The following is a 23114-nucleotide window of genomic DNA, read 5'->3' as shown; positions in this document are numbered from 1 at the left end:
TAGAAATGACTTGAAAGCCTTGGAGTAGGTCTACTAGGACCAGACATTCCCCTCGCAAAAAAAAAATATATATATCTTTGTCATTTGTCATACAAACTAGACATAGATCTAGCAAGATCTATACCTAGTTTTAGATCTAAATCAAGATTCAAGAAGATCTAAATATAGGTCTAGAACTAGATCTAAAAATAGATGTCAAGTCTAGAATTAGATCTAAGTCTAGATCTAGATCTAAGTCTAGATCTAGATCTAAGTGTAGATATAGAATCTACTAGATCTAGACTAGAACTCGTATGAATGTACACGTTTAATCTTAAAATTACTAGACCTAGGCCAATGTAATGATCATGAATAGTAGGCCTTTTGTTACTGGGTAATGCCATTACTAATGGTTTTCTATGCTGTTCGTATCCGATTCATTTCTTAATGTGATACTATTGTTTACATAATAAATAAATCTGCACCCCTAAGCTTTCAGAAGATAAGTTATTGCCTCAATAATTAAAATTTCGTTCAAATTATTAATACATTTATTATAAACTAGACATATGTTACCCGCGACCCGCGGTCTTTATTTGCGCATTACTTTCGATATAGTCACTGAGAGTGTTTTGTAAACAATTAAACGAAATAATAATGTAATAAGTAAAGCAAATGTGTCAATATAAAAATAGTGTGAATAAAGCAATCAAATAAAAATAGCTAATAGGCTTAAATCCATTTTTTTCAAATTAAAACATTTGCTTGTAGGCCTACATATATTTGATACAAATTTGAGATGAATAGACTTAATTTTGTATGTTCATGTGTTAAAGTTTAAAGTAGATCCTGAGGTAGACATAGATCTAAATCTACACTAATCTAGAGTTAAAAATTGGCTTTTATAGAGTTCATTCTGTGTTGCGCATGCGTGACCTTTTTTCATGAATGAATATAGGCCTATCTCAACACGGCTACGCAACTTTAGCGAACAGCGAACGAATGTATTAAAAATGCTTTAGAAAAAAAAATTGAATGTTAAATTGATAAAATATCAAATGAATGGACAATAATTAGTATGTTTATGTGTTAAAGCACAAAACTATCTTTGCGAAAAGAAGTTTTATCATCTTAGAGTTCAATAAGAGTTTTAGACCTAGACCTAGGAATAGACTCAGTAGAGAGATGTGTTAATGTGTAACCAATTGGTATTGTCTAATGAAAGAATGTTCGCCAGGAAATCTGTAGTCACAGATATCAGGAACTAATTTATGTGAAAAATGCTTTTGAAACACAAAATTGAAGGTTAATTTTATTACATAATGAAATCAATGGATCTTCTTTTGTATTTTCATGTGTCAAAGTAAAAAACTATGTGCGCAAAGTGTATTTCTTAAAATTAGATCTAGGTCTAAATCCTTTCGATCTTTTCTCATGTCAACATTGTTAACCATGGCCTAGATCCATAAAATACTATAGCTGTAATAGAGTCGGACAACTTTATTTTTTTTAGGGTCTTAAGTTTGTTTTAGGGCTACAATACATACACTATGGTCTAAGTTAGTACCCAAGGAACATTCCTGCCTAGTTTTATCAAGATTGGTCAAGTGGTTTTGATGTCTATAAGTAACATACATACATACATACACCTCACATTCTACTTTATAATATAGATATATCTAGATCTAGGCTCTATTTAGTGTTAATTAGACTGTCAAGTGTAGGCCCCTATAATGAAGATATGTCAAAACTGCGCGCTATAAAAGTAGTTCGCTATTTTTTAAACATATAACTAAAAAGAAGTTCATATCAAAATTCTTTTTTAAAACAACATTTGAATCAGTATTCTATTCAATGAGTTAGTTAATAAATGGAAAATATATTTTATAATGAACCATTGACACTTTTACCATTGTGACCTTAGATGCAATTTTTTGTATCAATGCGCGAATCTATGAATGAAGCTTGAATTATTAATGAAAAAGTCCTTGACCTTTTAAAAAAGTTACCTCCCCTGACGTTTTTCATTGAAAAGTGGTGTAATTTTTTGAAAAATCTGCTTGCATAAATAATTGTAAAAAATCAGATGGTTCACTTTCGGAAAAGAAAAAAGTAGACGTTGTATCAGAACTTTTAATGATCTAAAATATCATGATGTCCTATTTTCGTTTTCTCTTCTAGTTTCTGAGATCTAAACTGGACGGACGGACGGACAGACTGACAGGCAGGCCACACAAAACTAATCACGTCTTTTCCCCTTTCGGGGGCCGCTAAAAAAAAATCATCAGATAACAATTGGAAAATATCAGACTCCGAAATTTGACATTTGTCTAGGTAGTTTAATACAAGTATACATAGAACATGCCAAGTTGTAGAATTCGTTTGGTTTATAACCCTAAAGTTTTTTTGTTGTTTTTTTTTGTTTTGTTTTTGGTTTCAGCATTATATGACACACCAAGAGAGATGATGATAAAGGCAATGTCTTCGATTCCGAAGATTAAGGATGAGTGCTGTGTTTCACTTGACTACGCAAAGCAAGTTACGATTTGCATATTTTTCCCCATCTGATGCAGACCATTCTTCCGTCCGCCATGGGTCTATTTAAGTTTTTTTTACATCTTCTGCGCCTGTCTTCTACATGGACTTCCCTCTGGGTCTCAAATTTGTATCCAACGGCCTTCGTTAGAGCTTTCCAGCTGTCTCATTTAGAGAACTTATGCTGATGGCTACTTGTTTCTATGCACTTTAGATTGAAGCGTTTGAAGAGCGTGAGATACCTTCTACAGAGCACCAAGATCTCAGGACCATGCTAGAATACCGCAGTGTAGAAAACAAACAATTGTTTTTACAAAGCTTATATAACTAACTCCATCCATCTGTCCGTCTGGTAAATATACATGTGATTTTTCCCACACCCAATCTAAGATCAAGTTAAAATTTTGCACAATTATTTATTTTACTTGACAAAACAAGAATCTATATTTAAAAAATAAACAATTAGTTAATTGTTTGATATCTCGAACAAAAAAAACAAATAGTAATTGACTGAAGTGGAGGTATAAGCTGAATTAGTTCCCTTTATGGGTCGCCGATTTAAGGTAAGTTTAAACTTAAGAAAACATAGCTATACAATCATTTATTTCATATACACTTCTCTAGCAGAGTGGTTAGGATGTCGGTATGAAGAGGCTTGAGTCATGAGTTTTAAGTCAGTTCGTTCACCTTTTTTTTAAACTACTTTCTAATATAGCGTTTGACTTGAAAATCGATAATAATTTGTTTATGTGCGTATTGAAGATTTTCAAATCCATTAACAGCTTTTCTGGTGATTCTGGTGATTCTGGTGATTCAGTTGCACATAATTTTTAAGTAGTGTTAAAAGAATATATTTTAAAGAAAAAATAATATTTTCAGTCCTTGACATTGTTATTTTGTTAATTAATTTCAAAATCTCTTCCAACCTTCCTCTTTTCGTTTTGTATTTTTTTTTCTTTAGGCTACATTATACCGCCACCACATTTCTTTACATCACTTTCTCTTCTTTTTTCACGTTACTGAAATTTATTGTAAACAGGGTCTTAATAATATTTTAAACAGGGTCTTAATAATGAAAGTGTAAACAATTTTTTTTTATTGAATCGTGTTTTATAAGGTACAGTGAATAATCATGTAAAGTTTCAACTTGATCCAAGAATGGGAAGTGCGAGAGATAACGTGTTCAAAAACTGTGCCAGACAGACAGACAGAGTGACTTGATAAAAACTTAGTAATGATCTTTGCTTGTGTACATTTCCCGCTGTTCTGAACGTGCTACTGAGGAGATAATTTAACTTAAAACCAAAGAAAACAAAAAAAAAGACAATATTTATCAGCGAGCCCATGGTCTGGCCATTATCATATAAATCGAAGCTTCAATGTTCCCATCTCATGACAGAAAGATCTATCGCCCTGTACACAAGGAAACACGGAGGGAACAGTATCAGTGAGTTTGTATACAGAAGTGAGTTTGTATACCGAAGTGAGTTTGTATACAGAAGTGAGGTTGTATACAGAAGTGAGGTTGTATACAGAAGTGAGGTTGTATACAGAAGTGAGTTTGTATACAGAAGTGAGTTTGTATACAGAAGTGAGTTTGTATACAGAAGTGAGGTTGTATACAGAAGTGAGTTTGTATACAGAAGTGAGTTTGTATACAGAAGTGAGTTTGTATACAGAAGTGAGTTTGTATACAGAAGTGAGTTTGTATACATAAGTGAGGTTGTATACAGAAGTGAGGTTGTATACAGAAGTGAGTTTGTATACAGAAGTGAGTTTGTATACAGAAGTGAGTTTGTATACAGAAGTGAGTTTGTATACAGAAGTGAGTTTGTATACAGAAGTGAGTTTGTATACAGAAGTGAGTTTGTATACAGAAGTGAGTTTGTATACAGAAGTGAGTTTGTATACAGAAGTGAGGTTGTATACAGAAGTGAGGTTGTATACAGAAGTGAGTTTGTATACAGAAGTGAGGTTGTATACAGAAGTGAGTTTGTATACAGAAGTGAGTTTGTATACAGAAGTGAGTTTGTATACAGAAGTGAGTTTGTATACAGAAGTGAGTTTGTATACAGAAGTGAGTTTGTATACAGAAGTGAGTTTGTATACAGAAGTGAGTTTGTATACAGAAGTGAGGTTGTATACAGAAGTGAGGTTGTATACAGAAGTGAGGTTGTATACAGAAGTGAGGTTGTATACAGAAGTGAGTTTGTATACAGAAGTGAGTTTGTATACAGAAGTGAGTTTGTATACAGAAGTGAGTTTGTATACAGAAGTGAGTTTGTATACAGAAGTGAGGTTGTATTCAGAAGTGAGGTTGTATACAGAAGTGAGGTTGTATACAGAAGTAAGGTTGTATACAGAAGTGAGTTTGTATACAGAAGTGAGTTTGTATACAGAAGTGAGTTTGTATACAGAAGTGAGTTTGTATACAGAAGTGAGGTTGTATACAGAAGTGAGGTTGTATACAGAAGTGAGGTTGTATACAGAAGTGAGTTTGTATACAGAAGTGAGGTTGTATACAGAAGTGAGTTTGTATACAGAAGTGAGTTTGTATACAGAAGTGAGGTTGTATACAGAAGTGAGGTTGTATACAGAAGTGAGGTTGTATACAGAAGTGAGTTTGTATACAGAAGTGAGGTTGTATACAGAAGTGAGTTTGTATACAGAAGTGAGGTTGTATACAGAAGTGAGGTTGTATACAGAAGTGAGGTTGTATACAGAAGTGAGGTTGGGAGTATTTATGTTGTTGTTTTTTTAAATGTCTTCACGAAAGAAAGGCAAGTTTAAGAAGGAGGCTGACAATTCTACAGGGCAGAATCTCATAGTTTTTTTAGGTCGAAAAAAGTCCTTTTAATTAGGTTTTCTCTTAAATGTATACACTGAACATGCTAATGCAAAGGCTAGTCCTCAGGTGTTTCTAGGTAAGTTTCACCTTTCAAGTTGGCACAACCGTGGTTAAAAATATCCAGGATCTAAAGACTTAGTCATGAAGATAAAGTCACGTGACATGGATTCTTTAAAAAAAAAACACGTCATTATTGGATTATGAGTGTGTATGTGTGTGTGTGTGTGTGTGTTTATTTGTCAAATGTTGTACGTTTCCGGTGTTCCATCCGAGTCTGAGAGAATCTACTTCCTAGTCCAAACCTCGAGCAGGACCACGGGGATTGATATGAGCCCTGGACCATTGAGACCACTGAACGACAGTCCAGAGCACATACCTCACAGCCACCCCTAAAATGGATACGGTAATTAATGGTCTAAAAACCCCCCAAAAAAATTGTTGTAATAGGTAAGTATTCAGAAAAATTGTGTTTGGAAAAAAAAAATTAGTAATTACAACATACACACATATAGAAGATAGTAATTATTAAATCTATAATCTAAATATAGAACCTCGTATCTTAATCTAAAAGTAGATAACAATAATTACATCAAAGTATCATTCATGTGATGAAATGATGGACATGTTTTTTAAAATGTCAAAAATTTTTTCAATGTCCAAAAGGTTTTCCCTTAAGTTCCTCTTTTGGGTAAAAACAACGTCACTTCCTGGCCTGTCGCAAATCCTCAAAATTCGTCCCAGTTCTGTCCCTGACCCTAACAGGCAGTCACGTGTCCTCCCTTTATATTCCTCTTGGCAACTATGATAAAGTCAGATTTTTTGTTTTGGGGGGGGGGGGCGATCTAAACATGATTGAAAGTAAAGTTTCCCTTTTCAGACCTTGCGACCTATGGGGAAGATGATGTTTAGGTCATCTGTTTCTGTGGCCTGCGGTTTACGGACAGACAGACTACAAAAAATTAATAAAGGCTTTCATCTTTATTGGGAGGTAGAAAAATCATTTCATGTTAAAAAGAAAATGCGAAAAAAAAATTTGCGTAATAATTTCAACTTCCTCTTATACTCATCAAAGTGGAAAAAACAACAACAAAAAAAACAACAACGAATTATCAAAGTTTAATTAAAGCTTAGATCATGCCATGATCATTAGCAAGATCAGATTCAATCACTGTAAACGATATGCGGTTTTAAAAAAGCGTTGTGTATATAGTGTAGTCCTACATTTTGTTACTTTTTTTTATTCTAAGAAATTCATCTTCTGTAGCAAGCAGCCTACAGAACATCAAACGTACGAAGTGTAAAACAGTCTAACACCAATGCAGCGTTATTTGAAATACTTTGAACATTAATGTGCTTTTCTGAATTAGACCAAAGATGATTATAAATGTAAACATTTAACGAACTTTTTTTATCATGCTCTCAGTAAAAATGTCGGCTGTATATATATATATATATATATATATATATATATGACCAGTATTCATCAGCTATTTTGCACATGACAGCACGTTTTAATTAAAGATCACTTCATGACTTATTGAATCAACTATTTCGTTTTCTGTACTATGAAAACAAGTCATGCGTTTGGGCAACCATTTTTATCTTCTATTCAGATCAGTGGTTCCAAACTGTATTTTTTATCTCGTAGAACCCTAACACGTTGTCGTAGACCCTTGGGGTCCATGTAGACCGCTTTGGGAATCACTGATCTAGATGTTATTTCTGAATCAAATTATATCTTATATATATATTTGTTATGATCTTTTGTTGTTTGGCCGGTTATCTAAGTTGGTTCAAGCGACGCACTAATACAGCAAAGTCATTTGATTCGATGATTTGATCCCAGATATTGGCCATTTTGTTTCTTCCTATTTTTCATTGAGAAATAATATATTGATTATTATTTTATAATACTACTAGCTATATTTTTTTACCAGTATTTTTGGTTTAATTAGTTAATAAAAGGCAGAAACGTTATTTTAATAGTTACTATGTCAAAATGCATAATATTGACCAAAATCTAGTAAACTCTCTTGCTGTAGGGCAGTTTGACACATCCTAAGATGACCGCTAGTATCCTAAGATGACCGCTAGTATCCTAAGAAACGTTCATGCCAAGTTTCATTAAGATTGGTCAAACAATTCTAATTTCTAGAAACGACATACAAACACTTAACATTTTATCTTGTATATGTGACGACATATGTTTGAGTGCAGATGACAACGATGTCTTGATGTTACGATGTCTTGATGTTACGATGTCTTGATGTTACGATGAGATTGTGTTGATCAGATAATATGTTTCTCATTTTGTAAGTGTATTGTCTTTGCACCTTGAAACTATATCCTAAATTCTCCAACAATATTGTGATGCCGGAGATACTACTCTATAGTATAAACTCAAAACTGAAATCTTCTTTTAAATAAATAAAAAGCTTTAATTCAGGAAATAGGAATCCCCAATGTAATATACATACTACATAAAAGTACACTATGATTCCATTAAAATGATTTTACTCTAGTTGTCGCTCTCCTTTCAAAGTGAACATCCCAGTCTTTAAATATTACCTCTCTAGACCCTTTTCTACCAACGTCTAAACTATTTTATAGAGCTTATATTGTCATAGAGACTTTATAACTAAACTCTCAATTACTTTTCAACAATGTGCAAACATGACCTTGCGCTAGAAAGTATTCAATCTAAAAATAAACTTAATGCAATAGCTGCTCCTTGCTACGTGATGGTATATTTGAACATAAAGTAGAGACGATTTACATTTCTTTTTCTATTACTTGCTACTAGTTCTATTTACTTTCTATAAACTTTTAGTGTTGTAATGGAGACATTAACTTGATAGTTTCTGTCAATATACAAGTAGCAAGCTTTGAACCAAACATTGATCTTGCCAGCTAAGAAAGAAAAGCAAAAGAATTCTTTCACCAGGCTACGTTCTAGCTTGCAATCCATGGGGAGGAATGAAAGAAGTCATCTAATCATATACATACCATTATCTCACACACACACACACACACACTCTCTGTTTTGACGTAATAACTGTGAGAGTGTATTGAGATTATCCGAATCTCTGTACGTGTGTATGTGTGTGTTTGTGTGAGTGTTATTGTTCGACATGTGTTTGTGTGAGGATAAAGGTGCGCAAGTGAGTGTATGTGTGTGCTTATATGTGTGTGTTTGTGTGAGTGTTATTGTTCGACATGTGTTTGTGTGAGTATAAAGGTGCGCAAGTGAGTGTATGTGTGTGCTTATATGTGTGTGTTTTGTGTGAGTATAATTGCTGGGTATGTGTGTGTTTATTTCCATTGAAGAAAGTTGCCTACATAATCAATAAGCGTGGGAGTTCTTTCTCTCATGTCCTGAGTTGCACATTGATTCATATTTGCTGTTGTACTAATTATTTACATTATGTCCATCTCGAAGTGTTTATTTAGAAGCACTTTTTTTTTTTAGAAATGAATGCGGTAACTTAATGACGCGTCATTCCACAGCGATATTGGTTCGTTCATTATTTCTGTTCGAAACTAGGTAGACAAAGTCTCAGGAAAGTTATACCTAGTCTTACTGTCTTACTTACCTAGTCTTACTGTCTTACTTACCTAGTCTTACTGTCTTACTTACCTAGTCTTACTGTCTTACTTACCTAGTCTTACTGTCTTACTTACCTAGTCTTACTGTCTTACTTACCTAGTCTTACTGTCTTACTTACCTAGTCTTACTGTCTTACTTACCTAGTCTTACTGCTTTTGTATTCTTGTAGATTTGATGACCTTTAAGTCTTTCTATAATAAACTGAAATCTTGCTGCTCACGACTCTATTGTGAAAGACTTCAAGTAGTAAAAACAATCAATAGTTCTAAGAAGTGGATTTTAATCTTCTGTATAATACATACAAAATGGCTCTATTATATTGTTAGTCTGCAAATCCAAAGATTAAGTTTGGTAAGAGTATAGAGGAACCCCGAGGGACACCGTCATTTACTACAATGTATCCCTCCGATCGTGTAAGAACCCCCAACCTAATGGCTTGCAATCCAAAACAAATCAACTAAAGGGAATCAATCCATATTCCCTTTCCCCCATTAAACACCACCCACGCATCTATTCGTACTTACCCATATCACATACACTTCAGGATGTAACCTGAGGGACCAGAGGCGTAGTGAGGGTGACATGACGTCCCGGGCGCCACCCTCAGGGAGGCGCCACACACAGCCCATACTTCTATGTGATGTTCGTGGAAAATGGGGTGGGTGGCGTAAAAAAAAGTACCCTACCCCCGGGCGCACGTCTTGCTCACCACGCCTCTGTGGGGAACAGAGTCTGTTGTTAGGTGTGACCACCTTAGAGGCTTGTTTTTTTTTCTTCACGATGTCGATTGTAAGTCGAAGTCCCTTATAACCAGTCAGTATTCAAACAGCAACTTTTATTACGTTCTTTATTTGTTTACATTTTGAACCATCTTCCAGGTCAATGACAGACTGATAAAATATAAACCTTTTAGTTGGCACCAGCGAATCCCGGAAGTTATCCCAGAACGCCATTGTCATGTAGTGTCTAATTTACCGATAGTCCTATTTGCCTGACAAGGAACGTTTTTTTTTTAGTTCAATAAAGTTTTAATTACACCGAAACAATGTTTCATTTCCTGTGCTAATTGATTTCAGCATGTTCTCTTCAGCGCATTCAAGAACATCGAAACGGTTTGCTGAGACGAATTTTTTTGTTAAGCAGAACTTGAACGTTGATTTAGAGTTTTGGTGGCAAGGGAGGTTGTGAAACTTGTGCAGACTTTCTGATTCTAGTCTTTATAACACACCATCACTCTACACTTTATAACACATCATCACTCTACACTTTATAACACATCATCACTCTACACTTTATAACACATCATCACTCTACATTTAATAACACATCATCACTCTACACTTTATAACACATCATCACTCTACACTTTATAACACACCATCACTCTACACTTTATAACACATCATCACTCTACACTTTATAACACATCATCACTCTACACTTTATAACACATCATCACTCTACACTTTATAACACACCATCAGTCTACACTTTATAACACATCATCACTCTACACTTTATAACACACCATCAGTCTACACTTTATAACATATCATCACTCTACACTTTATAACACACCATCAGTCTACACTTTATAACACATCATCACTCTACAATTTATAACACACCATCACTCTACACTTTATAACATATCATCACTCTACAATTTATAACACACCATCAGTCTACACTTTATAACATATCATCACTCTACAATTTATAACACACCATCAGTCTACACTTTATAACATATCATCACTCTACAATTTATAACACACCATCAGTCTACACTTTATAACATATCATCACTCTACAATTTATAACACACCATCAGTCTACACTTTATAACATATCATCACTCTACAATTTATAACACACCATCAGTCTACACTTTATAACAAATCATCACTCTACAATTTATAACACACCATCAGTCTACACTTTATAACATATCATCACTCTACAATTTATAACACACCATCAGTCTACACTTTATAACATATCATCACTCTACAATTTATAACACATCATCACTCTACACTTTATGACACATCATCACTCTACACTTTATGACACACCATCACTCTACACTTTATGACACACCATCACTCTACACTTTATAACCCATCATCACTCTACACTTTATAACACATCACCACTGTACACTTTATAACACATCACCACTCTACACTTCAAAACACACCATCACTCTACACTTTATAACACATCATCACTCTACACTTTATAACACATCATCACTCTACACTTTATGCACAGTCAAACCCCTTATACACATTCTTGCCCAACTCTTCATTTCACTACCTCCGTGCGCTAAGAGACCTCCATTTATAGTGTGCATTAAATATCCTGCTCACACTTCACTATAGATCCCCCCCTTTTCACTCTAAAATCTCTTTATTTCAATCTCTGACTCTTTCTTTAATGACGCAGTATCAATCAGAAACCCATCCCACAGAACAATGCCCATCTCCTGGTGAAACTGTGCTGCCAATGTTCCGTGTCCTATTATCAGACGACTGAATCGGGATCTGATCCATGTATTGTTTTAGCATCGCCTGCTCCGTGATGCTCGGACATAAAGCTGTCTGCCTAGGACAACTTGGACACTGGCGGCACGTGTTTCGTGATGCCAGTTTATGTTGGCACTGACAATCTGGTTTTTTTTTTTTGTTGTTGTTTTTTTTTGCTTTTTGTTTTGTTTTGTTTTGTAGATTTCAGTGACTAAAATGACATTCAAAAACTCAATACAAAAGTTCTTGGTGTCTCTAAAAAACTGTGTTTAAATGAGACATAATGTCCATGTAAAAGTAAAGTTCTCCTTTCAGACCTTGTGGTCTATAGGGCAGATGGTGTAAAGGTCTTCTGTTTCTGTGGCCTACGGTTAACGAGGGTGTCATGTGGCCTGCACAACGACCAACCGTCGTAACTTTTCCCCAACTAATGTCACTTACCTATTAGTGCTGGGTAGACTCAGAGGCGCCCAAAGATTCAGAAATTTAAAATCCCAGACTTCACAGGATTCGAACCCGGGACGCCAAGCCAAGCGCTTTATCACTCAGCCACCGCGCCTCCTAATGTTTATGTTGAGAACTATAATTTTAGCCATTATTTTTGTAGGCAAGTACTTATGTTATTGTGTGCGAGTTAGCTCTTTCACGCCGCAACTATTTTCTTCGTTCCAGTAGAATTATTTATTTTGCTCATTTGTATTTAACTATCCTGTTTGATATCAGAAAATGTTATATTTGGCATCGAATTTTAGGAAAATGCATGATCTTTTTACTCAGCACTAATTAAAGTCTATAAATCCCAAAATCAATTTAGTTTTTATGGGCTCAAATCAACGTTGGCATCGTCAATTAGGAGAGAAAGAGTTAAGAATGCATATCATATTCGCAAAGGTATCAACCATCTTTAAAACAGTATAACAATGACAGGCCTAACTCTAACCCCAAAATATCATGCTAAAGATAAGCCAAACAATCTGGATAGATTCCGGACATGCTTTAACAATATTGAGTAGCAAGTCCTTATTTTTGAGAACTGTTCACGAATAAATCGGCCACAGTGTATTTCAGTCTGGTATTGGGGAGGTACATTACAATGTGACAAACAGGACCCACATTTTGTATCCTGGGATGATTGTGACAAATGACTCTCCGAATCGCTTGCTCTCCAGGGTCGCAGCTTTAGGTGGCTGCCACAGTTCGCCACCCCCAAAGCCGCCTCTGCATGCTCAGTCTTAATTCAGTATAATGAAGTAACTTCATTGAATAAACGAGTTTGCAGTTATCTCCGCTGTGTTAAAAAAACGTAATTGTTACTTACTGTTTGAAAACTGAATGTAAAACCAAGTCGACACTATCCTCGTCTGTCTCGTACAAACGTATAGTGATGATAAAAGTTAACTTTTATTGGCCAATGATTGATCTCTGTTGTACCTGCTACAGAGGCAGCCTAAGCATGGTGAGCTCAGGGCCGGAGTGTGGCCGGACTTAGGCTTAGAAAAACTAGGCTGCCCCCTAGGGCCTCAGTGCTGTAATGCGTAAGTTTTTTTATGAGTACTGTTATGTGTGACTTTGTTATGAGTACCATAATGTGTTTTTATTAGTGCTGTTATGTGTGGGTTTGTTATGAGTAATGTGTGTGTTTTTTATTAGGGCTATAAAGTGTGAATAGGGGCAGCTTATAATTAAATGTATAAAACATTTATTAAAATTTAATTTAAAACAAGATTACAAAGAGAGTTTGTGTTGTCACACAAACTCAGAGGCGGCCCCCGTCGGAGTCAGATCCCTGTCTAATCCGCCTATTTGCAAGAAATATTTAAGACGTGATTTTGTTTTGATTGTCAAAAGTAATAATGTTTCAAAGATTCATTTGGCGTTCTAAAAAATGTTGTTTTTTTTCTGTAAAATGTTTTACATGTTTCGGATGTTTCTTCCTTATCCAAATCTCCCGCTGGACGACGGGGGATGACAGCGAGCAGGGTATGAAACCGGGACCGTCGAGATAAACAGTCCTGCGTGCTAACCGCACGACCACGCATTGCTGTTAACTTAATAGCAAACTAATAGCCTATTGTTGATAAAGAGATATATTACACATTACGGCATGACAACTACCGGATATGTACAATATGTCAGACGAGCGATTTTAGATAATCTTTTAGTATTGATTTGTAATTGAAAAAAAAAAGAAAAGAACAAGTCATCGAGCTTGTACTTCGGCAAAGTCTGCTCGTTGTCTCAGCACAGCTACCAACAGAGCTATTGGCATTTTCATTTAAATGGAACTAGAATGAGGATATAGATCTATCTAATTAAACCTCTGATTTATCACTCTAAAAATCTATATCTACTAGATCTAGATCTAAAATATAAATTTGGAATAATGTAGATGTAATTAAGATAACATTTATGACTAAAAAATATCATCAATACGAACAGGTTGTCGAGAGTTCATAGACCTTGGTGCACCGAGTGAGTTCTTTTAGCATTCCATTTAAAGAATTAACTCCATATGACGTCAAAGGAAAAAAATCCACTTCGTCACACGGCCTAGTGAGACTAAAATGTCTTTATCAATACGAGCAGACTCAGAGGGTTAATAGACATTGGTGCACCGATTTATTTTAGCATTTCAAATTAAACTACATATTATTTCAAAGGGGAAAAAAATCCATTACGTCACATTGGGCTACTTAGACTAAATATGTATGTATATATATATATATATATATATATATATATATATATATATATATATATATATATATATATATATATATATATATGTATATATATATATATATATATATATATATATATGCATGTATATATATAAGGATAAAAGACGCATTTTTTTGTGCGTTTTGTCTGTCAGTCTGTCTGTCCGTCATGTTAATATCGAAAAAAAAAGACTAAAAGCTATTGAAAATCTGATTAAAATTTAATTTCCGTTCTGAAACATCGCATTAGTTTTTAGTTTCTATAATAGAATGTTCCGGATGTTTACATATAAAATAAGAATTCCAGATAAATCTAATCTCGTATGAAAATTAGATGTAACATAGCCTTGTAGAGAGATTTTCAAACCATACTTTGGTGTTAGGAAGTTGTTTTCCTAAAAAATCGGAAGATAATATTAACAATAATTAGATTTTCTAACGTTTTAGCTTGAAAATTAAATGTAGTGTAAGAGAGAAGTGCGATTTTAGATAAGTAACGTTAAAAAAAATTCATAAAAAATACGGAACAACCAATTTTTGTAAATGTGAAGAAGATTATCTGTTTTATTTATTAGAAGAGGGATTTCAAACACTTATTTGGCGTTAGTAGATTTTTCATATAAAATTGGGAACATTTTTGGCAACGATTTTTAAGAAATTTAAACTAATGTACGTCGATTTCTTTTTCAATACAAAATCCAGAACATTCTTTACCGATTAAACAACTTTTGTTATGTTTCGGCAAGAAAATTAACTGTAAAATAAGTCTAAAAAGTGATTTTCAATCATCGTTCCTAGTAAATTACTTTCTTATTTTAAAATCCTGAAAAACCTATTGTCGATATTTTTGAAAATATTAAGTCATTTGACATAAATTTGTTTTAAGTTGAAAATACGGGACAATTGGATATCGATAATTAAACTATATTGACCAATTGTCAAAGAATATACGTGTAAATTTGTCAATTTTGCGATTTCAAACAATCCTTTGATATAGATTATTTTTTATAGTTAATGAAATTTAAGTCAGTATAGAGATTTTCATTTAGCATTTATATGATATTTACATAAAAAAACCGGGACAACATATTATTGATCATGTGTTTTTGCAACGTTTAAGAATGGAAATTAAATGTAATATAAGTTAGAAGAGCAAACGAACATTCGTTGGCATTGATTTTATTTTTCACAAAAACATCCGGAACAATCTATTATATATACATAAAACTTTTGAGATGTTTCGGAAAAAACATTAAAGGTTAAATCAGATTTTCAACAGCAAACAAAACGCACAAAAATAAGCGTCTTTTATCCAGATGTGAGCATTAAACAAAAAATAAATAAATTCTGATTATACTAAACATTTTGAGAAAACTGATAGGTACCATGTTTTGCCGCTACTCGTTACGCCACTGTAAGCAAGGGGCTGCATAAAAAGTCCATTTTTTTAAAATGTGCGTGATATTTACATACAGAGTGCGTTCTTAGCCTTTATAAATAAACATTAATGTTTTCTTTTAATTATAACAGCTAGTTGACCAGAAAAAAACACCTTTAACTAATATTTATATTTTTTGTGAACATTTCTTGTACAATTTATAAATATATTCGACTTTGTGATACTGAAAATGCACAAGAAATTGTCTTTCTTTGTTAACATATTGTAACATTACCTCCCTTATATTTATGTAATTGTTTTATAATTGGTGTATTTTTATGAAAAAATCGCTTGCATAATTAATTTATAAATTAAACGGTTTGCTTTTAGAAAACCAAAAGTAGCCTTTGCACCTAAACCTTTCAAGCTGCATCGCATGGTGAAATAATATTTTTAATTTCTCTTCTAGTTTTTAGAGTTCTGAGTGTGACAGACGGACTAACGTACAGACAAACATTTTGCACAAACCAAAAAGCGGCTTTTTCCCTTACTGGGGCCGCTAAAAATCTCTATGATTAGAAAAATTCGTACACGTGCTTGGATGTATGCAGTAATAACAATTCATTCATCTCAGTGGCGCTGCTAACAAGATTTAAACCAGAGCCTCTGGTTTCGCAGTCGAACTCTTAGCCACGCAACTTGTTCGACCACCTCGTTTCTCGTAGATGGAAAAAGAATAAATGATATTATAAAGAATATCTTACTGAGAGATATAGCTAAAGTGAGAGAGAGAGCGCGCAAGATAGAGCGTGAGAGAGAGAGCGTGAGAGAGAGAGAGAGAGAAGTAAAAGAAATAAAGGGTAAAGATAAAAGAAATTAATCGCAACATTAAAAGTCATTGGGCTATAGTTTAAGTAAATGCTCTCTGTATTCCCATGCGTACTTTTCCTAGTCCTGTTGAACTAGACTTCAAAAAAGAAATCAATACTAAAACAGTTGTGGCCTGGTCAAGCTGCTGACAATTATTGTAAACGTGTTAGAAAATGGTGCTAGTAGTTCACCCCCCCCCCTGTCACTTCAGTCCTGACATGTACCAGAAAAGTGTTTTAGCCAGTACAGTGCTTAAGTCTTGACCTCTGACCTCTGACTGTTTTGATCTCTGCATTGAAGGGACAGTTGACATTGATATACAACATATAGACTGGAGGCGGAAATCGGCGGTCGTGTGTTGTAGACAGGTTCTGAACTCTTCAGTCTTAGAGAAAGCTGAACATTATACTCCACTTCTCAAACGTTTTTGTAATCATGAGCCAAGCCATGAGCCTAGTCATGAGCCTAATCATGAGCCAAGTCACAATCCAAGTCATGAGCCAAGTCATGAGCCTAGTCATGAGCCTAATCATGAGCCAAGTCACAATCCAAGTCATGAGCCAAGTCATGAGCCTAGTCATGAGCCTAATCATGAGCCAAGTCACAATCCAAGTCATGAGCCAAGTCATGAGCCTAGTCATGAGCCTAATCATGAGCCAAGTCACAATCCAAGTCATGAGCCAAGTCATGAGCCTAGTCATGAGCCTAATCATGAGCCAAGTCACAATCCAAGTCATAAGCCAAGTCATGAGCCAAGTCATGAGCCTAGTCATGAGCCTAATTATGAGCCAAGTCACAAGCCAAGTCATGAGCCAAGTCATGAGCCTAGTCATGAGCCTAATCATGAGCCTAATCATGAGCCAAGTCACAAGCCAAGTCATGAGCCTAATCATGAGCCAAGTCACAAGCCAAGTCATGAGCCAAGTCATGAGCCAAGTCACAAGCCAAGTCATGAGCCAAGTCATGAGCCTAGTCATGAGCCTAATCATCAGCCAAGTCACAAGCCAAGTCATGAGCCAAGTCATGAGCCTAATCATGAGCCAAGTCACAAGCCAAGTCATGAGCCAAGTCATGAGCCTAGTCATGAGCCTAATCATGAGCCTAATCATGAGCCTAATCATGAGCCAAGTCACAAGCCAAGTCATGAGCCAAGTCATGAGCCAAGTCATGAGCCTAGTCATGAGCCTAATCATGAGCCAAGTCACAAGCCAAGTCATGAGCCAAGTCATGAGCCTAGTCATGAGCCTAATCATGAGCCTAATCATGAGCCTAATCATGAGCCAAGTCATGAGCCTAATCATGAGCCTAATCATGAGCCAAGTCATGAGCCACGTCACGAGCCAAGTCATGAGCCTAATCATGAGCCAAGTCATGAGCCACGTCACGAGCCAAGTAATGAGCCTAATCATGAGCCAAGTCATGAGCCACGTCACGAGCCAAGTCATGAGCCTAATCATGAGCCTAGTCACAAGCCTAGTCTATTCGGGACACGTAGTTTCTCAATTCCTTGTGAACTTTCTGGAATTCAGGTATTTTTATTTTTTAAGAGCAGCCATGCATTTTTCTAGTCTGAACTTTGGGGTTTGCCATTACACATCGTGTGGAGCGCCATTGTTAGCCACACAATGCCCTGGTTTAGTAAAATGTTATTTACCCCTGATTCCAAAAGAGGGGACGAAATATGTTTCTGAAAAGTAATATTGCGACATTATCTTTACATTGCGTTAAGGATTTCATGGAATTAGATCTACATAGTAGGAACTGACGACTGTGAATTGCGGAAGAAATTTACAAAAATTTACAACCTAGCATGAGTGAATTGTTTCAAAGAATAATGTCATTCAAATACTTAATTTACTTTCTTATGACGAAACTTAGCGAGACTTAACGAGACTTAGCCAGATTGACCTGCAACCTCTTTTGTAAAACAAAACCAAAGTGTTGAGATTATTCCCTTAGAGCACGTGAAAGGAATCGGACAGTATGTTTTAAGGTCTCCCTGACCCCATACATGGAGCAACTTAAACTTAAACATGTACCAGTTCTCTCTGTTTGATGACCTTGTTCCCCATAATTATGTACAGTGCCGTATTTAAACTGATAAGGCCCTAAGCTATATGGGACCCTTTATAAATTCAAATATTATATTTAAGTGCTAAGTATTTTTTGGAGGCTATAAGCTTAACTTATAATACCAATAGGTAAATCCGGTCCTGACTCTGCGAGAATATGGTCAACTGTCTCATCGTCCAATCTACGCCGGCAGAATGCTAAGTCTTAAATCTCTTTGCATTGCCCAAAATACTTGAGTAGACTTCCTCTTGAATGCAGCTATTGGGACTTGACATAGGAATAAAAAAGTTGCTGTATAGTATATACCAACACTTTGTACTATTGTATTCTCTTTTTCAACGCTCAAACAGGAATGCACTATCAGTGCTCTTTGGAAGTGCTCGAGTATTTCGTATATGTTTGGTATATTTGTGTGTGTATGCATATGTGTATGTGTTAAATGAGAAACCATGTATATGCTATTAGTGTATTAGAAAATATGATTAAAGGAAGGAGTGATGAATTGAACAAGTGATTGGAAAGACTCGATAAAGCTGAGATGATTGGCAGAACAGACAGACCTCAAGCTTTAACAGAGCCTTTAAATACAGCGAGGTGTTTGTGGCTGAAAAAAAGCAAATATAAAACACAAACACAAACACACACAAAACGAAAAGATTAGAGAAGATTATCTGACCAAGATTCAGCGCGTTTAGGAGTTTCTAATGTTTGAGAAATGTTATCTTTTATTTAGACAGTTTTGTGTGTGTGTGAGTGTGTGATATTATGTGTTTTTTATTTCTTTTTAATTTGTTTAAAATATTAACTCATTCTAGTGTTGTTTCTAAGTTGTTGTTTTTTTTTAATTGCTATTTTGCTTTCAAAACATGAAAATATATCAAATCAGTTCGAAAATGGGTTAAATAATATATGTAGAAATGATAGCACTACCGTACTAGGTAGGGTACCTACATTGAGTAACAGCTAAGGAAAATGAAAATTCCGTATAGATTAGTGGCGTCTTGGATCCCACTCATTATCGAATGACATGTTGACATCTTTTTTAAAGCTATAAATATATTGAGAAAGAAAGAGTAAGCAGTTTAAAAAAAGCTGAAATAAAAAGGAAAGGTTACCACAGGTGTTCAAATAGACTAACTAGACAATGAAAGGACTTTTTCTTGATAAACGATCACTGTCTCCAAATTATAACTAACAATTACTTAGTCTAACAAACGGAGGAGGGGGAGTGATGGTTGGGTCCTAAAGCACTTGGCTTCCTAACCGGGAGGTCCAGGATTGTTATCCTTGTAGGTGCTGCGATTTTTATTTCCGGAATTTTTAGGTCGCCTTTGAGTATCTCCACTTCTAATGGATAACTGACATTAGTTGGGGAAAGTAAAAAAAGATTTTTTTGTTGTTATGCTGGCCAATTGACCCACTTGTTAACCATTGACCATAGAAACTGATAACCTTTACATCTTCCAATTTAGATTGCAAGGTTTTATAGGGGAACTTTAATTCTGTACTGATGAAAAAGTGAAAAAAAAATTATTCTATGTTTTTTTATGCCAAGTTTATGATGCTTCCATAATCCGTACAGCAGATACACCTAAAAGCTAGCTATTTATAAATTAGCCTCCATTGATGAGAATCGCCCATTGACAGAGATGTCATGTTTAGAAAGTTCGCCAAAACGTTCCAGTAAAATGATGTCTCACTTTAAGTACTAAATGACCATGTACTATTACAGTCACCGTAAGTAACTTGCGTGCTACCTTATCTCCTGGAGCAGATGACTCGAGATTGAACTATTAGAATGTCAGACATCGTGTAGTATTAGTGTTCGCACAAACAAACACAAAAACTACCAATGAGGAAAGACAGCGAACTGAGTTCCCAAGATTCTCACCGCATAGCGCACGTGCGGTTGGTTTCCGTGTATTCGTAGCGTCCCTAGAGACGTGAGAGTATGTCGGCACACAGAGAAGAGTTCCATCGTCGTCTGTATTGATTCACATATCATAATCTGGAGATGTTGAAATATGGATGCAATGTATTCTCCCGTCTTTTTTTTAAAAACCTTTAATCACGTGACCTATTTGACACCTCAATATCGGGTCTGGTGTGTTGATTGGCTTTAAGACTATTGATTTGCTTTAAGACTATATCATGCAAATTTGTGTATAGATCTATATATTTAGATTTTGTAATTAAGTGTTATTTGAATAGAAGTCATCTCGTACAAATTCGATCTAATAGTTCTGTTTTTTATTTCAAACGAAAGTTCATGAGGCCCTACGTTTTTTATGTATCCATAGAGCAGTTTAGATAGATTGGTAAATAGGTAGACAGACGGATAGATAGATAGATAGATAGATAGATAGATAGATAGATAGATAGATAGATAGACGAATAGATAGATAGATAGATAGATAGATAGATAGATAGATAGATAGATAGATAGATAGATAGATAGGTAGATAGATAGATAGATCCAGCCCACTCAAAACTCATCTGACTTTTTATATTGAATACAAGGAATTACTATTGGAACACTTTTGAAGAACAGAAAGAGAACTGCTTAAAATTGTAAACTTGAGGGCATTTCAAAAACTCCTCTCGAGTTAAACAACTTCATGCATTCTGAGATTTAGTTGACTAGTTTGAGAACCATTACATTTTCCTCCTTGTAATACCCCGACAATCTTTCTTAGCTCCATGTTTTGTCGAAACAATCTAGCCTTTCTCTATATCACGTGACCACTTTTGTCAACTTTACGCAGAGTAATCAGTAATAAAAATGTGTTTTTCATTAAGATTGACCACCTTGGGTTACTAAATACTTATTAGCCTTGGTCTGCATTTATAGAAAAAAGAAGTATTAACCTGGTTCTCATGTCTAGCTCATAACTTAACCAAAGAGATGGACTTCCGTGAACAGAACCAAGATCTGTTTCATCAAAACTCCCAATAAAAATCCAATTACAAAGTTTGGCTGCGGCGTAAAATGCGAGAGCAAGGAATCGATTCTCTCTCCGGTGAGTAGCTGTGAGCGAGGAATCGACTCTTCATCGAGTAGCCGCGAGCGAGGAATCGATTCTCCGATGAGTATCCGTGAGGGGGATTCATGCAATACAATCATTTCAGCTTTGTCTCTTTGAATCTGTAACAGTGTGTGTTGGGGGTGGGGGGTTGGAACTGGGGCTGCATCTGCTCCCCCTCTCTACCATTTACATTGAATCAACATTTCTCAAACTGTCCGTGTGTGTGTTTGAGGGGAGCTTGGTGCGCAAAGGCGGCCAATTTCTTGTATTTTCAAAGACAATAAAATCTGTTGTATTGTTTAAATAAATCCAGTTTAAAGTATACATCAATCGAAAACCGACTTTGCCAATGTACTATGGTTTAATTACCTTTTATGTGAGCAAAATAAGCCGATTTCAAAAACAGGTTTTCGCTGATGATTTTCAAACATATTTACTTCTGCTAGTTGCTTTGTTTACACAAAATATGTCGATGTTTTTTGTAGATAACTTTCTATTAAAATTTAATTGAAATAACATTTTTTTAAAGATCTCATAAATAGAATATTGCATTCTTTGATTTATAATCAACTAGTCGACCCGCGGCGCAACAGACGCCGCTATTTAGTGAAGGGTGAACTTTTACTTCCTGAAAGACACAGTTGTCCAAGTCGGGTAACTCTAGTCGGACTTGCAGAAATAAAAGAGTTATCTTTCCATGACTTCTTCATCCAGGGTTAGAGAGTTTGCTTGCGTGTGTGTCCCGCATGGTTGGGCGACGAAGAGAACAAGATATACACATTACATCAGTGTATTTCCTTTCAAATAAAAGATTTTGACTAAGAGCCTGATAATAAATTACTTTTTAAAAATTCTTTAAGTTCTTTTTTTTTTCTTATTTTGCAGGTGAAAGTTCAAACTCTTTGCCACTTGATAGATGTATAGCTCGTCTCATTCTGTGTGTATTGCCTCTTCAGTAGCCGCATTGTATTTGGTATCGTGCACACGTCTTAAACTTATTTCGACTTTCTTTATAATGCATACAAATTGCTTATAATCAAGGGATTAATCACATCAGTTTCATCCCCGTTCTACGGCTACTGCTTATGTCTTCAGAAACGTCTCTACCATCTTTCATCTAATTTCAGCAGCTCGACCATCTGATCACCATCTCTAAAGCTAATTAGCAGTCTAGACGTTTGAGATAAGAAGACCAAAAATCCCCACGACATTTTGAGGCTAATAAAAAGTCGCCTGCCATTATAGTGATGCTGACAGTTAAACAGCTACACAACACAAGAACAACATCGCACAACAGAGCGACACAGCTATTGTTTCAGTTTGTTTCGTTAAATAACTTCTCCACGGAAGCAGTCCATATTTTGACCCTGTACAATTTCCTAATGAAATAATGTAACCCAAGTATTCTCAACAACAATTTTTAGGGAAGAACTTGAAGTATTTCACGTCAAAAAATTCTAAGTTAAAACTTTTTTTGTAATTTCACATTTTCAAAAAGTAATCAACAAAAACATTGAAAGCACAATTTCTTGAAGGACACTATGGCG

The 23114-nt window shown here is 35.2% G+C and overlaps 2 protein-coding genes across 3 annotated transcripts in view; both read left to right on the top strand.

Annotated features, from left to right (window-relative positions):
- The window catches only part of LOC106068589 (uncharacterized), a 27587-nt gene extending 5096 nt beyond the window's left edge, over window positions 1-22491 (top strand). Inside the window, exons 2-3 of the mRNA XM_056021112.1 lie at window positions 16769-17997; window positions 22453-22491. Of these exons, the coding sequence (XP_055877087.1) occupies window positions 16769-17997; window positions 22453-22491 (1268 nt within the window). The remainder of the gene's footprint in view (window positions 1-16768; window positions 17998-22452) is intronic.
- Window positions 1-23114, top strand: part of LOC106063107 (uncharacterized) — a 323308-nt gene that overhangs the window by 53954 nt on the left and 246240 nt on the right. For both annotated transcript variants that reach the window (XM_056019554.1, XM_056019553.1), the window contains one exon: window positions 22453-23114. The gene's annotated coding sequence lies outside the window, so the exon portion shown is untranslated. The remainder of the gene's footprint in view (window positions 1-22452) is intronic.

This window comes from Biomphalaria glabrata, chromosome 2, assembly GCF_947242115.1.
Source record: "Biomphalaria glabrata chromosome 2, xgBioGlab47.1, whole genome shotgun sequence".
NCBI classification, from domain to species: Eukaryota; Metazoa; Mollusca; class Gastropoda; family Planorbidae; genus Biomphalaria; species Biomphalaria glabrata.
Note: the sequence above shows the minus strand (reverse complement) of the source record. Positions and strands in the feature narration are given on the sequence as shown.